Source organism: Xylocopa sonorina, chromosome 8, assembly GCF_050948175.1.
Source record: "Xylocopa sonorina isolate GNS202 chromosome 8, iyXylSono1_principal, whole genome shotgun sequence".
Taxonomy (NCBI): Eukaryota; Metazoa; Arthropoda; class Insecta; order Hymenoptera; family Apidae; genus Xylocopa; species Xylocopa sonorina.
In genome coordinates this window covers 1,629,650-1,654,881 of record NC_135200.1, presented here as the reverse complement: position 1 = coordinate 1,654,881, position 25,232 = coordinate 1,629,650, and the positions used below count along the sequence as shown (strand labels likewise).

The following is a 25,232-nucleotide window of genomic DNA, read 5'->3' as shown; positions in this document are numbered from 1 at the left end:
ACTGATGAAGTATGGCGAAGAGTAGCGAGAGCCAGCGGGGAAAGCACTCTTTTTCGAGCACTCGTGAGATTAATGTCGGCAATACAGGTGAATTAAAATGAAGGAAACCGGTACACTGTGTGTGGGAGAAGATCTTTCTGAAAAGTGTTTAGTGGAAGTTTCTTACGTTTGTTGGAGGAGGATTTGCTGGAGGTACAAAATTGCTTGTTGGTTGATGGTAAATTGTTCTCTTTTTTTGTTTAATCAAAATTATCTGAAATATTTGATCTTAACGGAAAAGAAAAACTAGGTGTCTAAAATGAAGTGATTGGAAGTAATCGATAAATGGAAAATTGTTAAGAAAAGAGTGTATACTATTTTTTTTTCTCAGCACTTAATCGATTGTAAATACATATTCCATATAAGACAATGTGGAGAAAATTTCTTTTAATCGAAATATTTTAATTATGCTTGCTAATTTGTATGAAACTAGTACGGCAAAAAGTAAAGAGATGCGATAACACAATATAATTTTATTAAGGGAGAAAGAGGGAGATAAATAGTGCGATAAAATTTTCGTCTGCTTCATTATAATCTAAATAAAATTTAATTCTGAATTAATTTGTAATGTAACGTTTAAAATCGCGAACTAAAAAGTTCAGCTTCTCGTCCGCTGCAACGTTTGAAATCATGGATCGTGAAATATAATTTCCTGGGTTATTTTGAACCAATTAAATTTTATGCTTCCATTCTAGAAAGTTTAATATCGTTTAACGTTGAAATTATGGTTACTGGCACTGTAAAGGGTGCTATCCAATTACATGGTTATTAATATAACGCGAATCATTCACGTAAAATTATCATAACGCTAGAAAAACAAATTATGACTGATTGCGTGGGGAATATTTTATGCTTTAGAACCTGTTTCCAGTTACGGGGGAAATGAAATTTGATGAGACACATTACTATTTATATATTTTTGTATTTAATGTAAAATGTTGAAAAGAACTTTTCAGAAAGCTCCAGAAACATTTTTGTTCATCGCCGCGTGTTTGTCGGGCACCCAATATGTTAGAAAAGTCAAGCTCATCGTATTTGACGGGAAACGGGGGGATGATCCATGACGGTGGCGAACACAGATCCATTATACGCGTTGCATGCGATGGAATATACAGGTGACCCGTATTCTAATCCTCATCGCGGATACGTGTATTGCCATTTTGCAATGAAACGAAAATTGCGCGGGAACGATGGGACCGCGGTTTTGATGAATCGACCCGCGATTAAACTCGCGCTTAAGTAGCAACGTGGCTATGTTCATCGTCGCAGTAAACTATTATATTAAACCAAACAAGCGAGACTACTGCCATCGTTTTGAGAATAAGTTTACTATTATACATATAACGCGATCACGTATCTGTCAAACGTGTTACATTCAAATTCAACTAGTTCAGAAATCGTTTAATCAACTTTCCAACTTTTTATGAAGCGAACTTTTATAAAACAATTTTTACGCCTTTAATATTTATATAAACTTAACTAGAGTTGGAAAGGACTAATTTTCTGACTAGATTACCTACTGTACGGAAAATTGTACGGCTCGAAATATTGGTTACTATCTCTTCGGGAACCAGGTTTGTTTAAAAATTATTCTACCAAAGCTACTTCTTATCACTCGCTCTCATAAATATGTAGATCGTGGATGTTTATGCAAGTATCACGTATTGAACTAAACAAGATAATAGGATGCATTTATTATTGGTGCAAAAACGCTCTATACATTGTCAATAACAATGATAGTTCATATTCAGCTGTGTACGTATGTGTAAATAAATAATTATATACGATTTCGAGCAAAAACTACGGAAAAATACTAAATAAATTATTTTTTGATCGTTTTATGATAATTTAACGATAAATGTGGTCACCGGTAGGTCGAATGTGCATCAAATATTTAAGAAACGAGTACAAGATGTAAACTATGGAAAACATGCGTTATATTAAATATGCAAAAGAAAGTTACAGTATCTGTGAAACCGTCGAGCCAAAGATAAAAGAAACTAAAAGAAACTTGTTACTCGTGTTTTCCCATTAATATCGGCACAATCTACTTCATAAACTATCGGTCTTCTCGAATTTGTTCACCGTCAGGATTAATATTCAATTTCTCGCATCCAAAGTGCAATACATTTTAGCAAGCGCAGCATTTCGAAGATATCGAAACAAGAAACCTCAACAAAATAACACTGAGAAATATGTATGTAGGTCAAACAGCAGGCAATACCATAGAAATTAAATTCAATCGAAAAGGTGGTTGCTCCTGGATGGAGACTAATATCCTGCATTATTGACCGCGTTATTCATTTTATTTCGCCGGGGAAATGATTACTTCTCCGATATTCCTTTCGGCCGCCGTCATTAATCGGGAATAGAAGTCGCTTCCTCATACGTAGTATACGATTTCTCGTCTCGTCTCGAATTGCATCCGCCAGCGAATTTCTTTAATCAGAAACGAGACGTCCCTGTTACATGCACAACCGTATAACCACTCTGTCGTCTTCTCGATCCATGCAATCGCGCACACTTTCTCTCGAGCACCTTAGCCTTTTTCAGAAGAAAACGTCTCCTGCGAGACTAACGACTCGCTTTTTATTCTAATTTGACAGTAATGACAGCTGGTTCGTCAAGGAGAAATATCTCCTTATTCCCTCTCGTCTCCTTTCTTTGTTACTTTCTGTAACTTTCATAAATAATGTGGATCCAGTCGTTGAAATTGAACATCCTGATTATTCAATAGCGCCCGAGCGCTTTTTTTCTATCGTCGTTTTACATTTTTCCTTCTGGTAGCTCGTGTTTCGAAAGAAATCGTTGTTATTTAACCTATGCGAAAGCCTTCACTTGTAATTTTTTGCAATCGTTATTCAAAAGTTGCTGTTCTTATTCGATATTAACAGTCATAAAATGGTCGGAGATAAACAAAACTTGTACGCGCTCTATGCGTATTGCGTTTGTTTGACAGGTACGACTCCAGCGAAGCTCAAACGAAACGTGTCTAAACGGTTGCTACATTTTTCAAATCGTCGGTCAATTTACGTATCTTGATAGTGCATTCCCGTGTCGCAAGCTTCGGAGTTCCTGAAGGGTGACACGGCTTTAAGGTCTGATGGTTTCCGCGAACATGACAAACGGAGTCGGAACACGAAGGAAAACCGTGCTTAAATGCAAAGCGTCCATTCAAGGGATGTCAAGAGAAATTCTCTACTCGTATTCCTGTATAATTTAGACCGTGCGTTGGGCACAGTTATCCAATTGAAAGCGAGTCTTACACACGATCACCCGCCATCCTTTGCTAGCAGCTCATTCAGAAACTCCCCTTGAATCGTGTCTGACCTGCGCCCGTTCATTCTACTGCCACATTGGCTTCGCTCGATTTTATCCGTTTTTTTTTCTCTTCGTTTCTTGTTGGATAGCCGCTTAAAATAGAGATCAAAATTGGTGACTTGAAATTTTTCGAAACTACTTTAAATTGGTGATTTAAAAATCGTCTCTCGAGTGCAAAATAAACGATAAAATAAACGATGTAAAGATGATGACGTAAACGATGCAAAGTAGGATAATCGCAGATACAATTGTTCATCGTACAGAAACGTGTCGAATCGATGATAAATCGGGCACGTCTCGATCGTCTTTTCAATTTTTCGTTCAGCAAGTTGTTCAGTGCTTCGGGATGATACGATTTTCATAAAGCATTGTTGATTCGTCCGAACCAAGTGGGCGTGAACGCTCTGCACACGTTCGCCCAATATTTGCGAAAAGTGTGTCGATGCGAGCGCCGCGTGTAAATACCAGCCGGTACGTGTTTGTCGCTCACGAAACCGTTCTAATATTTAATTCATTGTTTCGGCGTGCGCTCACCCGCTTTCACTGCTCGACGTTGCAGAGCTCGAATTCTTCTTAGAAATCACTCCGACTCACATTTCGACTTCCGGTCGAAATTTATGTAAAAATCCGCGAGTCTATAGTTTTGGACGCACAGTTTATGCAAAACTATGCTCGTATTGGGAGCGTCGTATTTTGCGTGTACGTAATGCTTTTGGATCGCGAGACATTACAGCGCCGACATTATTTTAAGAAAACTTTCCGATTATGGAACTGCAACTTCTTTACAGTTTTCTTCAACGCGTTACGCGCAAGAAACGAACACGGAAGAGGGAAGAAAGGTTGCAGAAGTTTTTTCCCGATGAAAGAAAACAGTAAACAATATAGCAGTCATTTCCCTGAAACTGTTAGGTGTAATCCTACGTTTAGTAACAGCGCTATTCTTGTAATATCTGCATATTAACTCTATTTCTACTCGTATCCTATCTATCCACTCCGTTTATACGTATCACAAAAGAGCACTCATTACCCCAGTTCAGACTCTTCGTATCATTATATAATAAGCCGAATAAAATATTTCATTTTCAAATAGTTCCGAAACGAAGCAGTCGCACAAAGCGTTTCATAGTTTTCTCGAACGAAGCACTCATCACGGAATCAGAAACTCGTGAACGAAAGAGAGCGAGAGCACAGAAACCGCCTTCCTTCCGTTTGTTTAACAAAATTAGCCTCTGGACTGCGAAACGCTTAATAAAAGATGCTCGCGCTGCTCGTCTCGGATGGTGAGAGCCGGAGAAGATTCCACGTGAAACCCAGGGAAGGTCCGCTAGAGTTTTATCTAAGGTAGCATAGAGGGCAAAGAGCAGCTCTGGAGAGAGAAAGAGAGAAAGAGAAAATTTCTTTGCTGATCTCGCGAGGATACCGAATGTCCTCGTGAAAAATGCAAAGGAGACTCGGCTACCCTTTGATTGTCGCCGCGGTGCACACGACGGAACGAAACGGCAGGCAAAGAATAAAAATGAAGACAATTGAAGCGGCTGCGCTGCTTCGGTTTTCGCTGTGCTGTAAAGATGGAGGAAGAAAGAAGGAAGGAAAAGAGAGGGGAAGAACGTTTCGTCCTGGGCCTGCTAGTGGACTCATCAGTAAGGCTACCTAGCAGGCCCTGCCTTAGACGCTGGGATATTAGGGACAGTTCAGAACTTCTATATATTGGAAACGATGGGTCATCGGGTACTTTCAGGAAAGTGTAAATGATGCTGTCCCTCTAGTGGCGAGTGCCGCCACATCACCCCCTTGCCAGTGGTGAACGATATCCAGCTGTGCGTCTTCGTTCTTCAAGGTGTTCCCTCAGGTGCGACGATGTGTGTAGAACCTCGTATTGGTTGATTACTGGGTGTAGAAACCGCGATGCCATGTCTGCTGCTCCTTCGGAGCGCGGCGATTGCCGCGGTGCTCAAGCCTAGCCGGCGAGCGCGCTGTGAGAAGACCAGCGCTGTGCAGTCGTATACTCTGCTGTCCTAGGATGGCCCGTATGTAAACGACGAAATTCGTCGCGCGTTGTGGTAATTGCCGGAAAGTCCCAGTGATCCTTGCCTGCAGGTCCGGACTCCTGCGAGATCTTCGTGGGCTCGGCGTAGAGGCGTGGCCACCCTAGGAGAGGGGTTACGGTATCGGCGTGCTGCGGCGGTACCCAAGGCCCAACGATGAATACTTCATCCTCCCAGATGTTCTGGGCGAGGTTGTCGTCGCAGGTGGTATGCTCGACGAGCTGCTTCCTTGTCTTTCTGTGTCGTAGTAGGCTGCGTGTCCATATCACGTCGGGGTCACCAATTGAAGCGGCTGCGCTGCTTCGGTTTTCGCTGTGCTGTAAAGATGGAGGAAGAAAGAAGGAAGGAAAAGAGAGGAGAAGAACGTTTCGTCCTGGGCCTGCTAGTGGACTCATCAGTAAGGCTACCCTAGCAGGCCCTGCCTTAGACGCTGGGATATTAGGGACAGTTCAGAACTTCTATATATCGGAAAGGATAGGTTAGCGAGTACTTTCAGGAAATTGTAGGCTGTGCTGTCCCTCTAGTGGCGATAGTCGAAAGGCCGCCACACATTCATTCGTCTGTTTCAGAAAACTGGTTTACGATATTATATAATATTATCATAAGTTCTGATGGAAAGTGCGGTTGAATTGCGAAACGAAAGGTAAAAGGTAATAGTAGGCCTGAGAACTGTGAGAGATTTATTCGTATCGCGGTTGAAGTATAATATTTTTCTTGCATTAGCGTGATTAAGTTAAATTCATTTTAAGAGCAACTGCGCGGTGTTTGCGTTCGATAGCGATGTATTTCCCGACTATCGACGCAGCAGTGAAAGTGGAAAAAGGGGCCGATTTAAAATCATCGATTCACGTTTAAAATACGAAGGCGAGAGGTCGAGGGAAACAGAGGTAACGTTTGTTCGTACGATTTGAATTTAAAAACCGAACTCAAACCGAATCGTAAAGTGCGAGGAAACTGATTGTTCTAATGGCAGAAAATTTATAATCAATTTTGCAATAAATTAATTGGTGGAAATATTTTCTAAAGGTTAAACAAATGTAAGATGATCAAATCGAGATAATAACGATCATGGTCTTTACTAATTCCATTTTTTTAAGATATATTTTGCAGTATTTCCTATGTCCTATTCCTAATATTACTGAATATTATATGTTCCCTCCTAGCCGTTCTCATTATAGGTCAAACAATAGCGTACACGCTATACTTATATTATAGATTGTTATTATCTTTTCAAAATTCCCATTACTTGCTCCGATTAATTAAAATAACGAAGCGAATTCGACGCGATTTCGAAACGCGAGCGAAACATATTATATATGTATCTAGCGAAAGCTCGAGCGCGTCGCATTAAAGACGTTCCAAATCGCGAGCAGAAGGCGCTGATTTACGAAAGGCGCAACGACTCTGGGAATTCACAGATTTCAATTCGCTGGCAGCTCTTAAACTGTTGAATCCCGTGTAAGGTAGCTGCTCGACTCTTCGCCCTCTCTTCCTCCAGTAATTGCGACCCGTTCGCCAAGTTTCGCGCTCTTACGAACCATTTAATGCCGTTCGCCAAGAGGTGGGAAAACTTTCGGCCAGCATCTTTCCGGAAAAAACGCCCGTCCACGTTTCACACGTGTGTGAACGTCACTCTTCCTTGTCTTCCCCGTGTTAGTCTCTAATAGTTATGTGGCGGCACTCGCCACTAGAGGGACAGCACCATTTACACTTTCCTGAAAGTACCCGATGACCCATCGTTTCCAATATATAGAAGTTCTGAACTGTCCCTAATATCCCAGCGTCTAAGGCAGCCATTCTCGTCCTGACCTCCGAAGGGTAAGGACGTCCCAAAAATCGGCTGCCTTCCCGAAAACTGCTAGCAAAGTCGTAAAACGCGGTACGTACCGTCAACTCACAGTTAGGCACGCCGCGACTACCAGCGACGCAAAGTGTAGTGCTAAGACAGGAAGTGAAAGTAAAGAAGTGGAATTAAAAACTACATAGACAATAAAAATAGTGCAAAACAGGACATAAAGTGACCAAGTGCACGCCACTCATTAAGGATGCGGACCTCGCCACGCAATCCAGCTCAAGTATAATGAAGCCAGTACCTTCATACAGGACCAAGGTCCATATCATCCCCCCGGCCCAAGCTAAAGAAGTACTGAAACAAATTCAGTCCGCCGCTGCCAAGGACCCATGCATGCCAGCATGTACGACAAAGAACACAGCCTCCTCAGCACCCATGGAAACTGAAACTACCATCGCCAACGTACCCACAGCCAATTCCTTTGCACTGCTTAGCCAGGCACCCGAAAATCCACCGGAAGCCCCTACCAGGGAAAGACCTCCGCCGATAGTTCTAAATGGGACGCCAGCAGACATTAAATCCTTCATCGGCGAGCTCAACAAAATAACCAACCAATATTACCTAAAAAACACTGGACGAACCACCCAAATCCACGTAAAAACAATACAAAACCACCAAAAAATCACACAACTATTGAAGGGAAAAAACACAGAATTCCACACCTACGGATACAAAAATGAACAAAAAAGAAAATACGTTATGCGGGGACTACCAGGTACATTCTCTGCGGAGGACATCAAAGCTGACCTGGAACAGACCCTCAATAAAACAGTCGCAGTGCACCAAATGACAAGAACGAGTGAACAAGGCACAAAAACTCCACTTCCCCTGTACATAGTCGCAACGGACCAAGACATAACGCTGGGCCAACTACGCACAATTAGCGCAATTCTCCACCACAAGTGTACGTTCGAGAAGTACACAGCGAGAAGCACGGTAACCCAGTGCTTCCGCTGCCAGCTATTCGGACACTCCAGCAGTCATTGTAACCTCAAGACACGCTGTGTAAGGTGTGGACAAAATCACAGCAGTAAGGACTGCAATAGGACGTCCAACACCATCAAGTGTGCAAACTGCAATAACGCACACGTGGCCAGCTTCAGACAATGCCCAGCACGTGCAGCTTACGCAGAAAGAAAGTCCGCGCATCTTCCACCCAGACCTCCACAAACCATAAGTCACCCACCCCTTGCTCCCCAATACACCAACAGAACCACCACCAGCGTATCGTACGCCGACATGGCAAGGCGAAGGATACCAACCCCTCATCAAGGACCCCCCCCCCCCGAGGCCAGCGCCAACCCAACCTCCGAGGCCCACTCAGGCCAACAATCAACCTACCACCGGACTTGCAGCTGACCTGAGGGAACTTTATGACGAACTAAAAGAACTCAACATATACCAACTAATACACGACATCAAGACACTAATTAGCGAATTCAAACAGGCAACATCAGGTATAGACAAGGCGCAAATTTTAATCAAATACGCACACATTTTTGAACACAATGGCCCCTAAAACACATCACACATACAAACTCATGACCTACAACATACAGGGACTACGCAGTCATGCACTCGAACTCCATCACTTACTCAACGTAAACCAGATCGACATTGCCATCATCACTGAAACCCACCTCTCACCCAAGACAAAGTACCACATCCCTGGCTACACCTCACACAGGTACGACCGACCCTCCAAGGGAGGAGGCGTACTTATCTTAACTAAAAATCACATACAACACCACACAATCCCTATCGCAACCCCTGATAACACCACAATAGAAATAACAGCCATCAAAGCCAGGCTACACAATCATTACCTCACAATAATAGGAATCTACAATCCGCCACAAAATAAACTCACAACACAAACCATCACCACGCTTTTACGTAACGGTCCCACAGTACTTATAGGGGACTTCAATGCAAGACACAGACTCTGGCACTGTCAGTCACAAAACCACAACGGCAGGATCCTATATGACCTGTCCACAAGCCGCAACATATACCTACACGCCCCAACAGACCCAACATACTCACCCACCACCCCAAACCGTACACCCAGTGTCATTGACTTCCTAATCACCAACAAAAGCAACCTAGTACACAACCCCCGCACTATCACAGCCGGCTTCTCGGACCACCTACCAGTTATCTACGACCTCCCAGCCCGCCCCCCTCCACTAAATCCTCAACATAACAGACCACAATTCAAAGCTGCAAACTGGAAAAAATACAGAAAAATAATCAACGACCTAATCCCAAACGCGAAACCCACTATACACTCTGCCGAAGACATCGAACCCGAAATAGTCTCCTTCAATAAAATAATCACGCAGGCAGCAACGCAAACTATCCCACACAAACACCACAACCCACGCACACAAACTCTACCCCCCCACATAATACACGCCATCCGAATTAAAAACAAGGCCCGAACACTCTGGCAAAGACATCAAGAGCCAGTCCTCAAAACAATATACAACACACTCACCAAACACGTACAACACCAACTAACGCAATGGAGAAACCGACAATGGGAAAACAAGCTCCGCTCACTAAACATAAACGAAAAATTCTGGAAAATAGCCAAATTCTTTAACCAACCGAACACCCACCAAAACCCCCCATTAATTACCAGTAACACCACAGCATATACAGACAGAGACAAAGCAGAAACACTAGCAATACATTACGCAAAAATCCACCAAACTGCACGTAACAATGGCAACCAATCCTTTACAGCACAAATAAATGCACGTACCAGCAGACTACTAAACGATACTCACAGGTTAAATCCCCCCTCCACACACCGTATCAAAGCAACATCACCCACAGAGATCCGGAACGTAATAAAGAAACTAAAAAACAATAAAGCGCCAGGACACGACAACATCCACAATATCCTGCTTAAAAACCTACCTCAAAAAGCAATAGTCAGACTGACCTACATAATCAATGCCACCCTCACGCACAACTACTTCCCCAATACTTGGAAACACGCTACAATTATTCCCATTCCAAAACCAAACAAAAACCCCTCCCTTCCATCGAGCTACCGGCCCATCAGTCTACTCCCGTCCCTCTCCAAGGTAGCCGAAAAAATCATTCTATCCCGACTCAACATAATCCTTGAAAAACAAAACACCATACCCCCCACCCAATATGGATTCAGACACAAACACTTAACCACCCATCAACTACTGCGAGTCACAAGCGACATAAAAACGCAAATGTCGCTAAAAAACACAACCGCAATAATCCTACTCGACACCGAAAAAGCCTTCGACTCAATCTGGATCGAAGGACTAACGCACCAGCTAATAGAAAATAAAATACCGGAACCCCTAACTAAACTGCTCCACTCCTTTCTCACAAACCGAACCATTGCAGTAAGGATCGGCCACGAAAAATCCTCAACACACACGATAGAGACAGGAGTTCCACAAGGGTCAGTACTCTCCCCAACACTCTTCAACCTATACACTGCTCACATCTTTCACAACCTACCAAAACAGACAAATATCGCAGGATTCGCGGACGACATAGCATTGTACTCCGCCAGCTCTTCCCCCCACAAGGCACTGGCCAGGTGCCAAAACGCCGCGAACCTAATAATAAGTCGACTACACAAATGGAAACTTAATACAAACACGGAAAAGACAGAAGCTATGCTCGTAACCTACAAACGAAAAACACCAACCCACATTAAAATCCAAAACACCTCAATACAGCTCCAAAAAACAGTCAAATATCTCGGAACTCACATCGACAGTAAACTAACATGGAAACATCACATAGCAACAGCAAACAAAAAAGCAACAGCAACCCTCGCCCGTTACTATAACCTACTCAAATCACCAGCACTCCCCGTTAAACTCAAAATTATCCTCTACACAACACTTATACGACCAAAGATGACGTACGCTTCCACGGTATGGCAAACAGCAGCCTACTCACACATCAAAAAGCTCCAAACAACACAAAACAAGTGTCTAAGAGTAGCCACAAACGCACCTCGCAGAACCAAAACCAGCAACCTACACCGTCTCCTCAATATACCAACAATAGACACCTTCATAGCAAACACAACCAAAAACCTAAATGAAAAGCTCAAATACCACAGCAACCCGACACTGAAAAATGTTAAAACATGCACAAAAACACACTGGGGGCCTATGAAAACACTAACAACAAACCATACCACAACAACAAGAAACTAACACCAACAACCAGCGGAAGGCAAGAACCTACACAAAACCATGAAAATACACAAATGTAAATATAATGTAAATAGCCTGTACATAGCCTGTAAAATAAAATAAAACTAACAGTACTAACATAAATTAAGCCCCATTAACACCACTAACACACTAACCCCCCCCCCCCCCCCCCCCACCCAACAAAAACTAAACCGACATGTAACTAGGTTTTTAAAAAATGTTAAAAAATTTTTCCTACACACACACATCAATACCCACAACACGTATTTATAAGCTCTGAAAAGTTACACTACCAAAGTAAGCGCTAGATATCTCCGGATAGGGAACGCGACCATAAAAAAAAAAAAAAAAAAGTAAGAAACATTGTAGCGATGAAACATTGTATACTGTGTAAACATCTATGAAAACAAAATAAACAAATGTCAAATGTCAATGTCTAAGGCAGGGCCTGCTAGGTAGCCTTATTGATGAGTCCACTAGCAGGCCCAGGACGAAACGTTCTTCCCCTCTCTTTTCCTTCTTTCTTTCTTCCTCCATCTTTACAGCACAGCAAACCGAAGCAGCGCAGCCGCTTCAGTTACTTGAATTCGAATCGAAATTCCAAGTTAAATAGCATGCTCGGGTAGCAGAAGTTGTTGCTCTTAGATTGTTTCTGTTTAAAAACCAATTTCTTTTTTGGTTATTCGAATCCTCGTCCCACTAACCCTTTATTTAACCACCCAACCTCTAATATTGTATAATATTATCCTAGATATTGCTTCTTTTATATATTACACCGCTTTAGAGACGAACGCTTCGATAAGTTAAATAACGCGCAGTAAAAGAAATTGCCCGATTAAAAAACAAGTACTCGTATTGTAATTTATTAAAATTTAGAGTATTGAAGTTGTGTATTGCTTCGTTGAAATATTAAATCATTTAACGCAAAAACATTTACATGTTGATAATAATAAACTCTAGTGTCCAGTGCGTTTTCTATGCATTTACCACCCACAATAAAATTTGTACGTATAAATCAACAGATCTGCACGAGTAATCTATTCTCACAGAGAGCTTACAGCAGGACAATGAACTATAGAAAAAAATCGTAGAAAAGGTATCGTTAACTCCTTAAGGCACCATTTGCTACCCACCCACCCACTCTCCAGGCCGAACTAAAATTCTCATCGACTCTTATTAACAACTTCCTGGGAAGAAATAATAGTTCCACTAAACAGTAATCCAACTCACGTTTCCGGATATCATTCGTTGACTGCAAACCGTCGTTGAATCGTGAAAAACTACGACCTAGACTAGACGAACGTCTCTGAACTAGAAACGATCCTGACCTCGTTCCACAAGCAAGCGAGGCGTTACCGGCGCAAGGCGGAATTATACGCGGAACACCTCCGCGACGATTCCAACTACCATTGGATTGGTTCCATCAAAAATCTACGTGTAATCTTGCGATGCACGCTCGTAATTAACGCACGCGGCTCGATCAACCGAAAAACAGCCGGATTATCCAGAGTGTTCGCTTCCCAGCGGACGGCACCCAATGTCAGGTGATGGTCCTGCGCAAAATATTGAAATGACTCGCAATTAATCGGTGAAAAATTGAACTGGTACAACAACATTTAACGATTAATTGTTTGATGTAGTAGCATTTTTTGGTTCCATTGGAAAACGAGAAATATTATATATTATTATTATTATTATGTACGATATTCAAAGATTTATTACTGATATTCCATTACTGCAGCGGGAAAGAATGTTAGCTAATTTTAATTTAAAGTATATCAGAGTGCAAAGTGTACTCAACTGATTACACTTGATGATAGAGTGCATCCTCTTTTAAATAATTTACGTGTCATACTAATATAATTTTGTGCTGCTGATATACATTATGATCAAAAAGTACTCGGAATTTGTCAGTAAAACGAAAACGTTTTCAATTATTCATCGATATTTATTTTATTTCCTTCAAAGTAATCTCCGTCGCAAGCAATACACATATTCCAACGCTTCTTTCAATCTTCAAAACGCGTTTCATAGGCCGATCTTGGAATCGCCTTCAGCACCTTCTACGAATTCTCCTTTATCCCCTAAATTGTTTGAAAATGCCAATTTCCATGAAGTGGTGAATGCAGAAGCTTGCGGAACAATATTAACGTTGTTTTTAGCCAAATAGTCCCCTACAACTCGTCGCATGTCGTGCAACATCGTGCACAACGCTCTGCACCGAGCCGAACGAGACATCAAGATCGGCTGCTACACGATCTTCGAGCACAATCCTCTGAACTTTTTCGATGTTTTCGTCAGTCACAGACCGGAACGAGGCAAATCATCAACCACGCGGAAACGTTAAAAGCGACATGTAGACAACTGATAGATGTAACGACCTAGAAAAATAATAATTTTGACAATATCTTAACCGCGGTTCGTTTAAATGAGAAGTTCTGGGTAGTTTTTGATTATAAAGCATTGTTGATTAAAGTTTAAGTAACTTCCTCAGAAAAGTAATGTATTGTAACAAGTACAAATGTCAACCGGTATTTTCGATTGCTACAGCGACACGTGGAACGTATTAAAAAAGAAGAAAAAGAAATATAGGTCGCTCTGCTTGCCCATATTTTAGCCATCGTTGACAGTAGTTTCACAGTAGTGTATTATTTTAACCTTTTTAAACAATCCTGCCAAGTCGTAGAGACAGGTCTTCTAACAATTGATCAGAGAGTCTAGACTCTTTAGCTACGGTTATCACGCGCCGTTGAATCTTGTAAAAATCTTTCTATGCTTCTTCAAAATGCACATTCCAGAAATACTCCCTTTATAATCCCTTTTTCTTATTTTACGTGTTATTACGTCGGTATTATATCATATCACACAAATGGTAACAGATTTACTGAAATAATTATTCTTAATATGATTCTTAATGGGGAAAGGACAGGGAACTTTGAACTGAGAAGGCAGCTCCGATTGCGTTCATTATTACATACGCGTCATTTTTCATCATTTGAAGAAACATTTCCTGATAACTTAATCGGTGGTTTCTCATAGATTTTCAGATATTCATGGAAGAAGGACTAGACATTTCTTGTTTCATGTTCCTATATTTAATAACGTAGGTTGTTAAAACTTGAACTCGGTACAGTATATATAATCGTGTAATTTTAACTACGATCCTTCTATAATACCAAGCGGAACGAGCAACTGAGGCGCTTCCTTTATTATATTCGCATTACCAAATATAAAGACTTAATATAACGTTTTCTTATGAATATCTGCAAAACTATGACAGATATTCGAGCAAGTTATTAGGAAAAATAAATTAGAATCATGTTCTTAAAAATATATATGTAAAAATCGAAGCCGCCTCCTCGAAAGTAAATAATTATCCATTGGTTTTCAAACATTTTATTTAATATTATATTTGTGTAATCATTGACGATTACTCGGAATTACGAGCTGCGTAACGCACCACAGCCGTGCTTTAGGAAATGCTTTACTTCCAACGTTTTCGATGGAAAGATATTTAATCCTATTTTACGTGATGGCCACGAGTCGTGGATATGATGCATCCATGGAAATAATGTAGCGAGCATAGCTTCAAAGCGACTCGGTGCGTATAATTAATGAAGATGAATTGGTCCGCCTCTGCTCTTCGTTTCGAAGCAAAAGATTTGTCCTGCCACGAGCAATGCACGCTTCCTGATGAATTACGCTTAGTTACGGACTGGCGATGGTCACTTCTTGCACGCGACTATCGTCAGCGAGGAACAGGTTTAACTTTGCGCGAGATGTTCTCAGAAATATTGATCGCGCAAAGACTATGAGCTCGGTTCTTTTCTGCCTTTCACTGTATATTGTATGATAAATATCTCGAAACTACATTCGATCTCGAAGATATTCAAGTTTTGTAGACAACTTTCGCGTTCGAGATTTTTCGGTTTCATGAACTCGTCGAAAATTAGACTGAATGATCAGTTCTCTTGTTAAAAGGGACCTCATATTTTTATGTCACAAAACTGATATGAATCCAGTGCGAATGCAAAAATTTAATGAAACTGTATCGTATCATACCATGTATTATATATATTGCATATTGTAACGGCTAACGACGAGGCCCAATAGGCGTCCTTTCGCTACAAATAGCTGGCACGATTTATTATATGCGCGACAATCAAGCCATTTTTCAAGTAATTAACTTTCTCCAACGATCTCGATGACACACGCAGACACCGTAAATCAAGGATTTCCGAAGAATCAGCATTTCACAGCCGAGCGACCTCCGATGCTACGTAACTATCTGACGAACTACCGAACCCAGTGGAAATCCCCGCTGCAATTACACGCTAAGGGTATGAGATAAGTCGTTAACTAAATTACGACAAAATTGTAAAGTTGCTATTCCCGGAAAAGAGAGGACCGACGCACAGTTAGCAAGCGCAGATATGTACATCCGTTCATACACATGACAACTCGAGTCGAAATAGTCAGTGGAGGTGCAAGACATTACATCAAATCCGGTAGAGATGGACAAGTATAACATTATATATCGTATAATATATTGAAAGAAGTATAATATTAGACAGTCTACGATCCAATTTAAGATTAGAAAACCCTGAAAAGGATTTGGTAGTTCTAGTGTTCAATCTACAATTGTGTCTAAATCTACGTACGTAGCCTTTAGCTTCATATCGTTTTGTCAATCTCTTGAAAATGTTACCAACGGCCCACGCCCACCCATTGGAGGTGACTACGCAAGGACCTAACGAATCAATTTCATTTAAAGATAAATAAAACGGGTTTAAAATTAATCGTGTGAATCGAGGCACGAATTTACATTGTCAAATAATAATTGCACGTTAGGAATTAACTGTAAATAAAATTTAAACTTTCTCAAAATTCAGAAATATTGAATAAAATATTATTAAACAAAAAATTTATAGTAAATGGATTTAAATGAAATAAGTGTAAAATAAATTATATAAACGGATTTGGTTTATTTATATAAATAGATGTAGTAGGGGGCATATTTAAGCTTGAATCAATCGAACAGTGGTAGCTGATAGCCACCTACGCCATCAGCATCTCAGAATTACCACTCAATATTACCCCCATCACTGACAATACAATATTTAAATCTTCAATTTGATCACTCGCGAACCAGCAAGCAAACGTCATTCTCACCACCGTCCATGATTCTCTTCCGATGATTGGAGGAGTTTTATTTACTCATTGCCTTCGTCATCAACTTCTTCTAGACTATTGGCCTTTGGCGGATTGCGGTTGATCGCAGCCGTAAATACAATCATTTTCACATGAAATTCGCCAGTAATTTATCAATTTTCACGCTTTGGTAAATAAATTTATGCTCTTAAACGATTGCTTACTGTAGTATACATAGTTATTTACAAATCTTGTATAATAAAATGCTACATTAATGTCTATAACTTGGTAATATAATATATAACTGGATAATGTTTAACTTGCTTTGACAGAAACGCATGACAGCAACGATGATTTCAACACTTTTACATATACAATAGTCATAATAATGTTTTATAAAATAATTCTACGTTGCTAAAAAATAAAGAAAGAAAACAGTGTAGTTCCCGTATAAAAATTATGTTTTGAGATAGTTTTATGATAAAAATAAAAGAAAGGTAGCACAATGAACGATAAAAACCTTTAACGCGTACACTGAGTTAATATTAAAATTTGTATAAACCTGATAGAATTATCGCGTAACCGAATGCGTCGGTATCCTTATACATATATTGTAGAAAATTGCATTCCGAGCAGTTGTTACCAATAGCAGTTACTTTAGGTCAGAAATTCATTAAGTCGATTTAGCTTTCGAAGTCGGCTACGTTCCGTTGTAGTTCTAGCAAGAAACTGCTGCTGAAATCTATCTTGTTACAATATATATAACCTGATGTTACACTTGTCTTCTTAGACCCAACGAGCATGATGAATTTCCGTATTAATCATGTTACCTTCATCTTCGTTTCAATGCAATCCTAGCGCGCGAAGGTATTTTACTACTACGAATTAATCAAGTATAGTACTTTCATTATTGTCTTACTTAATATTATCTAGCGAAATGTATGAAAATTAATATAAAGCTAACATAATAGATAACGCATAGATAGAATAACAATCACAAATTGTAGAATGAAAAGCATCTTTCTACATTTCATCCGAAGTATTGTATAATGTATAGTTCTAAAGAATAGAAGTGTAGGAAATTTATTAATTAAAGACAATTACAAGATTTTTTAAATCATTAGATAGTTCTTTTCAACTGAAATATTACTCCAAAGACTGCTAATGAACAACTGTTTCATCGTTTTAAGACATTTACACGAAAAAATCATTTATTCCGTATCTATATTCGCTCTCGCTCGCATTCTAGAATATTCCATGCACATAACATTTGAAACCTGAATTATTGATTAACTTTTAAATTAAGATACTTTCATTATCCTTCAGAAGGAAGTATAGGGGGAAACATAAATTGTGGATAATTGTGTCGCCTATGATTGATATTCCCTATACCGTATGAGTTGATCATAAGATTATTGCTTGTTACTCTCAATATATCAGCCCCGTAACCATCCACCTACCTTCCTTCTTTTATTCTCGCCCTACCTACCCATTATCTTCATCTCCCTCTACGCCCTCGACTATTTTTTTCATCTCCCACCTCCTTATCTCTCGGCCTTTTTTTTCACACGAAAATACGATTAGAAGAGTGGTCAGATGGGCAGAAGATAATTATCTTCGACGAATTGTAGGTAATTGTACTTGTTAAATGAGTGTTTGAATTCATTTAATTCAGCCCATTAACCAGAGACAAATTAGAGATCTAGCAATTAGAGTAAATTAAATTTCTCTAGATCGAGATAGAACATGTAACACGCCATCCCCCAAATAAAACGTTGCTCTTTTTGTAATTAAAGGATTTATGTATCTCATTTTATTCAGGGATTTATTTATCTTATTCTGTTTGGATATTCTCAATTAATTTGTATCTCGAACATTATATAGATAATATTCAAGAATTGTAATACAGTATTTTTATATATTAAACAACAAACCTTTAGTAATATCCATTGTTGTGGACGTCAATAAATATTAGAGTTAATATTAATTTTTGGAATAAATACATGCTAAATTAATATTAAAAGACTGGATTATTTAGATAAATTCTTTAGATAGATAGATCTTAAATCATGGAATATCTCTTTTCCAGCTGTATTAGAAATCTGAAGCTAGAAATTCTCTTAAAGCTTCGGTAATTCGTATATCTTTAATTTTACACGCGATTTTCAATAAATATTATCATTACAAAGCACTTTATGATAATAATAGTAGATTTTCTCTAAAAATTTATATAATCATCTATTACCATCTGAAACGAAAATTCATATGTACATTGGACAAATTCGGTAGAATCGTTCGCCACAAAAAATCACGTTTACTGTTCCCCCCGTGCAAAAGACCAACAACTTGCTTCGAATGGCTATTACATGAATATAAATATTCAAATATACATAGCAGCCACGGTTCTGGAGAGCATTGTGATTAATTATTTCTTATAATTTGTAGATGTCTGATTTTAATTTTTCGCGCTCGTAGAAAAAATTCAAATAATTCCAAACTGATACGGATACTGAGGTAGATCACAATTTCCTATTCGATATTCGTATGAAAAAATTTGTACTACAATTCAATCTCATCATTTTTTACTGTTATTAATTTTTAAGATAATTACATGTACAGCAATTGAAATTGTTTCTATAAACGAATAAACAGTCGTGAATTTTATGGTAGACGTTGCTTTAGAAACTAGAGATAGACGTATAATTAAATTTAAAAAGGGACAAAATTCTGAATAACTTCTCTATTTGATACAGCGATTTAAAAAATCTTTGGTAATTTTGTCGGACGATTTTCCCATGGGTAACTTTGATTTATTATTTAAATATCACGGTTCGTGATTTATCACGCACCATGGGGCTGATTCTCTTTCGTGTATTTTCGTTTTTTTTTGCTGTTTTCCGAGGCGTACCGAAACAAAATTGCCATGTATTTTCGGGGCAGAGCCAGGGTCTGCTTTCGCTACTAATTTCACTCCGTCATACACCTTACTTGCAGTTGCACATCACGCGCAATACGATTTACGTGACATGGTCGACCTCGTGACGAGCTTTCCCAGTGTACCGTAACAAGCTGCATCCCTTACCTCGTAATTTCCATCGAAAATATTGCCCTACTGATTCGCTACTGACAAATTCTAAATAAAGCTTTGACGGCTTCTCTCGAGGCTGATTTGAAATAAAAAAGATGATTCTAAGAGTGAAATTTCAGTTCGTCTGACAGTGAAGACTCTCAACGAAATACCTTGGCGCTGGTTCGTGAACGTTTAGCATCCAAAAATGTGTAAAGATTTAGCATCTAAAGTTTTCTAAGGGGTTAGAGTATCTGATAGATATACATTGAGTTTTTATTTGAAAATTTGAAAATTTGAAAATTCTGAAATTGATAATTGCAAAAGTCAATTTTCATTTTAATGTTCCTCAATTCGAGACGATTAAGAAATCTTCAACCTTTTGGTATTATTGATTTATGCTTACTGAACATTTTATTTTATTTCAACGTTAAACCTAATCGTTAAATCATATTGCAATTAGCACAGCTAGTAATTACTAATTACCACGTTACGCAAAGTGCACCCATTTACGTTTCGGTATAGATTTGAATTAATTAGTATAGACAATTTGGTCCTTCAATCATATTTCACTGTGAATACTATGTTAAATTCATGAAAAAAAAAAGATTCCAATATATGAACTAAAGGATTGATCATTTTCCCGATTCTGAAACATAAAAAACAACACCGTCTGATAGATATCTTGCATACAACAGTAAATTAATTTCTCTTACTACGTTTATACGGTATACATAAAAAAATATTTAAATAAATAAAAAAATATACAACATACACATTATTGTTCCCCGGCACCGTAGACTTCCTTCCTCGGTGGGGATTAAGACACGGAACGGTATCGGGCGAGCCGTCAATCGCGGGACGGCATGGCAGCAACCCCTTTAAATACAACCCCGACACAACGAAACAGGAATTAGAGCATCGATTAGACGGTCAATTATGGAATTGTATCGAGCAGGCATCATACGAGTAATTCGACGCTTCCAGCCGGAATACTCGTGCCAGGAATGCCGGATTGCTGCGGCCCTAGTCCGAAATTTAATATAATTAGTTAACGCCGATAATTAAAAGCGTCGGCACGAGGCTCACGTAGCTGCGTCACGTTTCTCACCGGCCCCTCGAAACGATTAAATATTCCATTCGATCGGCGATCTTTGGAATCACCGGTGTCCATCGCTGTAAACGCACATTTGCATATCACATTGCGCAGATTTATATAAATATTTCGTTGCTCTTTTCGAACTCGAAGGGTTACACAAAGGTAAATCTAATAAATATAAATTTTTATTGGTTTCCAAAAATTAATCGGTATCGTCCTTATTATTAAATCATCTACCCGAGTGGTAAACAAAAGTGCAAATCGTTTCGTGATTGTTGATTAATCGGTTGCGAGTCGTGTCCCCAGTCGTGTTCAACGTGTCCTAACTTCCACTCGTTTATGACCCGCTCCCGATCCCTCAGCTTTTTCTTTCCTTCCCTTCTCTTCCCTGCCCTTCCCTTCTCATACGCGTATTTAAGGAGCAACATTTTCACCCTCGCGTCAGTTGAGTTCAGTTAGTCAATCGGTCAATCGGCACGAGTTACGCGTAGTTAGTCAGAGCGTACAGTCAACTAGCGTAGCGAAAGAGTTTTAATTTTTGTCATTGTTTAATCACAACTGCCATTTCGTTGTCACAATGATAAGTTGTAACGAATATATTTTAGGAACTCTAAGAATTTCCATCGGCGTTATTCATTTGAATCCAGAATATTTTTTCCTCGACAAAAAACAAATATTGCAGACGTTAAAAACAAGCTCGCAAATAATAAGGGATAATAAGGGAAACTAAGCGATAAAACTCGAAGCAATAAAAACTGCTAACGATGAGCTGAAAATTTTTGAACTCGAAACTGGTCCGTTTCACAAACAGTCAAACTCTAAGAAGAATAATACGTATTTACCGCGATGGAACGAAATCAAGGTTGAAAACTGCACTTGTTGGAAAAAGTACGATGATCTTGGGAAAGTATAAGGTGAAAATGGTAATCAGAGATGTACATGTTGAAAAACTTCTTTCCGCATACATATTTTATTTTCTGTTTTTATCATAACGAATCAGCTTATTCGATTATGGCATAATTTAATACTAGTAGAATGCTAATCAAAAATTATAATTTTATATATTTAAATGATAATTAGAAATTTCGCGAATCGCGACAAAAGTGGAAATGAAGATCTCGGCTGAATCATCCGCGACACAGTAGAGTCTACTGAATACAATTACTATCTAATTGCTTATATGAAAGGGACATCTAATCAAGTATATGTACATCGCGGTTCTCCCGTAGCCGATAGCAGTAAGAAAATTCTCTCTGGCTTATCTTGTCAACGAACATCGCACTGGCTTGTAATTAGCGAGAAATCAATCAAGAATACGAGCATGGACAAAAGTATTATCTTCAGCCGCGTCATCGTTTACTCCTTTTAATTTGTGCATAGGATTAGTGTATCTAATCGCAGCTATCAACAGTCGAATCGTTCGCAATCAGAGCAATGCATCAAACTATGCAATTCGATTTGCTAAAGATTTTTTTTATGAAGATAGTAAGTTTCAGTGAATTTAATTTCCTTCGTGAGAAAAGAAGATAGAGAGAGAGAGAGAGAGAGAGAGAGAGAGAGAGAGAGAGAGGAAGAGAGAGAGAGAGAGAGGAAGAGAGAGAGAGAGAGAGGGAGAGAGAGAGAGAAAAAGAAAGTATTTGTATAAATGAGATATGTAGAAATATCAAATTCATAAAATTGTTAAATATTTGGATATAATTAAATTGGCAAATATTTGATGATTAAATATTTCAACCATCTCTTAAACGCTTCAAGATATTTCAAGTGTATGAAAATGCATAATTATATCATTTTTATTTCCACGTGAGATTAAAAATTAGTTCTTAATTATCGTGCAATGTGAAACTGTTTAAATTTAGTGGTTGAAAAGGAAAAATCCTCCTCTCACATATTCATCATTAAGATTGATCGAAAGTAGTTGGAAAAACGTCGCAGTATTTTTAAAATTAATCCACCCCGACTTTATGGCTCCATGAATTTTATTCCCAATTTAAGTATCTCGAAAGTTTGCCCATTTTAGCCAATACCAAGCTGTTTATGTTTCATGAGTTTACGATCTCTGGGACCATTTGGACGAAGTACACAAAATGTTTTTGCGCGTTACGACCAACTTTCTTATACCTAAGTGTGACCTACTTAATGAGAATGGTCCCGTTTTTCCCGCTGGTCCAGAGTCCCTCGACAGTGATTAAAATAGAAAATATTTCTACAAATCCCAAGGACTGTGTAATCTTTAGAAATTGAAATGCTTCGTTCAAATACTTTAGGTATCGTTTAGAACGATCCGTGGTTTCCGTGACACCTTTATCGGAGCAGTCCAGTCGAGATGGAAAGTGCGGTACAGACGCTAATCTGGCTCTCGTTGTTCTTGTTCCAGGGGAACATCCAGCTGCAATGCAGCACGGGAACACGGCAGCAGGCTCGCCAACATCGAAGACGGTCCTCGTAGTGCTCGCCTTCTTTTTGGGTCAATTGAGATAATGTGTGTTCTCGTACGTGTTCTTCGTACGTGTGTCTCCAACCTGTCTGCATCTGCTCTGTACGTATGTGCATGTGTACGAGCGACCGTGTCCGTGTCCGTGTCCGTGTTCGTGTCTGTACCGGCATGTATGATGGTGTGCACATGCGAGTTTATGCGAATATAGCGAATCTCACCGAGCATTAAGTGAAATTCGATCGATCGTTGGACACAATAAGACGTAGATACCCGTACCCTATTTGTACCTTAATCGAAATTAAATTAGCGACCGAACACGCTACCGAACGATCATCGATGAAGAAGCTTTCTTCTGTGCAGCGACAGAGACACTCCACGAGGAGTGCCATTTTCTTTCTTTCGGGTATTGCTGATTTATTCGAGTAACATACAACATATAAACTTGTATACATATATACTTATATACATATAAGTAGTATACATATAAACCTGTCGTATAGAAGCTACTTCTTTTGTTATATTCCACTGTTAGATTATCGCAGGTGAAATGGCGGGGTCGTAAATGAAACAACTCGTCGAATGAGTCACCGTTCATTTCTTTACGAACAGTTGTCTTTGATTTGAGTTTTAATGCCTCATCGAGATTGCTCTCATTACATTGTGCTCCAGCTCGAACTGGTAGTATAAAAGAAGAATGTGAGTAGAATTTTTAAATTAGAAGCCATTTTCTACTTTTCAGTAGAATCGGAAAGTATAAGTTTCACGTAACTTTGTTAGAGAAATAAATCTTGCATTTAAAACTGTAGATTGTACACAATGACTTTAGTTTACAATAACAAAAAACAATCTATGCATTGGCACACACACACACACACACACACACACACACACACACACACACACACACACACACACACACACACAAAGAATTTGATTTGCTTTCTCATTTAAAGTTATCCCAGTTTTTTTAAAACTGTGTTTACACGTACGATTTTCATCACGAGAAATATTTAATGAACGATGGACAAGAGAAAGCCTCTTCCAGTCCGCCATTCTGTCACAGCAGATCGAACACAGAAGAGAATCAACAAACAACGATGGAGATTTCCCGGGCATACCCATACGTCGTACAGTTCGATTTGTTCTTTAAAGTACCACGCCTCTCATTGACAGTGCAGAAAGGAGATTATCGATGAAGGAACTCTATCGCGAGCCGGTTTCGCGTGGAAATCGCAATTTTCAGTGCATCTATAGGAAAAGGAAAAGAAACTCTGTCGGAAACGTTGTCGTAGCATCCCAGGTTCGATATGTGTAATAACTTGCAAATTACTACTGCGTTCTAGTGTCGTCAAAGTAAGAAAACCAAACGAGTATCGACAATGTAACATTGTGCATGGTGTGTTGTATAATGGCGTTTCAGGTGGTGGAGGGAGAGAGAGAGAGAAGAGAAAGAGGGGCGGATTACGTGTAAGAGTGTGGACGCGTGCTCGATTATGGTATTTCTATGTATCATTATAGTTTGCGAATTAGTAGAAACGACCGTGAATATTGCAGTTGTTACAAACGAAAGCGATTATTACAGCAACGGGAGCTCGTTCGTTCTAGCAAGTGAGATTTTAATGGGTATTTTAATGACTGTGTGAACCTTCTGCGAGAAATGTAAATTTTTTAAAAATTACCAAGGAATTCAAAGTCAGCACCTACGGAAGCTCTGCTTTCACTTTCCTTGAACTGCGTCTTTTCTCGATTGGAAATACTTCACAAATTAGGTACTCTTTTCCTTTTTGCCTGCTATTTATTTTAATAACTACTTTCATATTTACGAAGAGAAGGACGAATACATATTAGTTCACACATACATATATCGCTACGCAATAGATGTAACAATAATCGTATTCTGTGGAAAATCACCGTTAAAACTCCTCCAATCGCCAATTCTTTTTGTACGTCAATCTAGCTCCCATAAATCCAGTATTACGAAAACAAGTAACA

The 25,232-nt window shown here is 39.3% G+C and overlaps 1 protein-coding gene across 1 annotated transcript in view; it reads left to right on the top strand.

The window, feature by feature from the left end:
* The window catches only part of Dpr1 (defective proboscis extension response 1), a 315,065-nt gene extending 291,468 nt beyond the window's left edge, over window positions 1-23,597 (top strand). Inside the window, exon 6 of the mRNA XM_076899056.1 lies at window positions 23,181-23,597. Coding sequence (XP_076755171.1) covers window positions 23,181-23,284 — 104 coding nt within the window. The 3' untranslated portion in view covers window positions 23,285-23,597. The remainder of the gene's footprint in view (window positions 1-23,180) is intronic.
* Window positions 23,598-25,232: the final 1,635 nt, after the last annotated feature.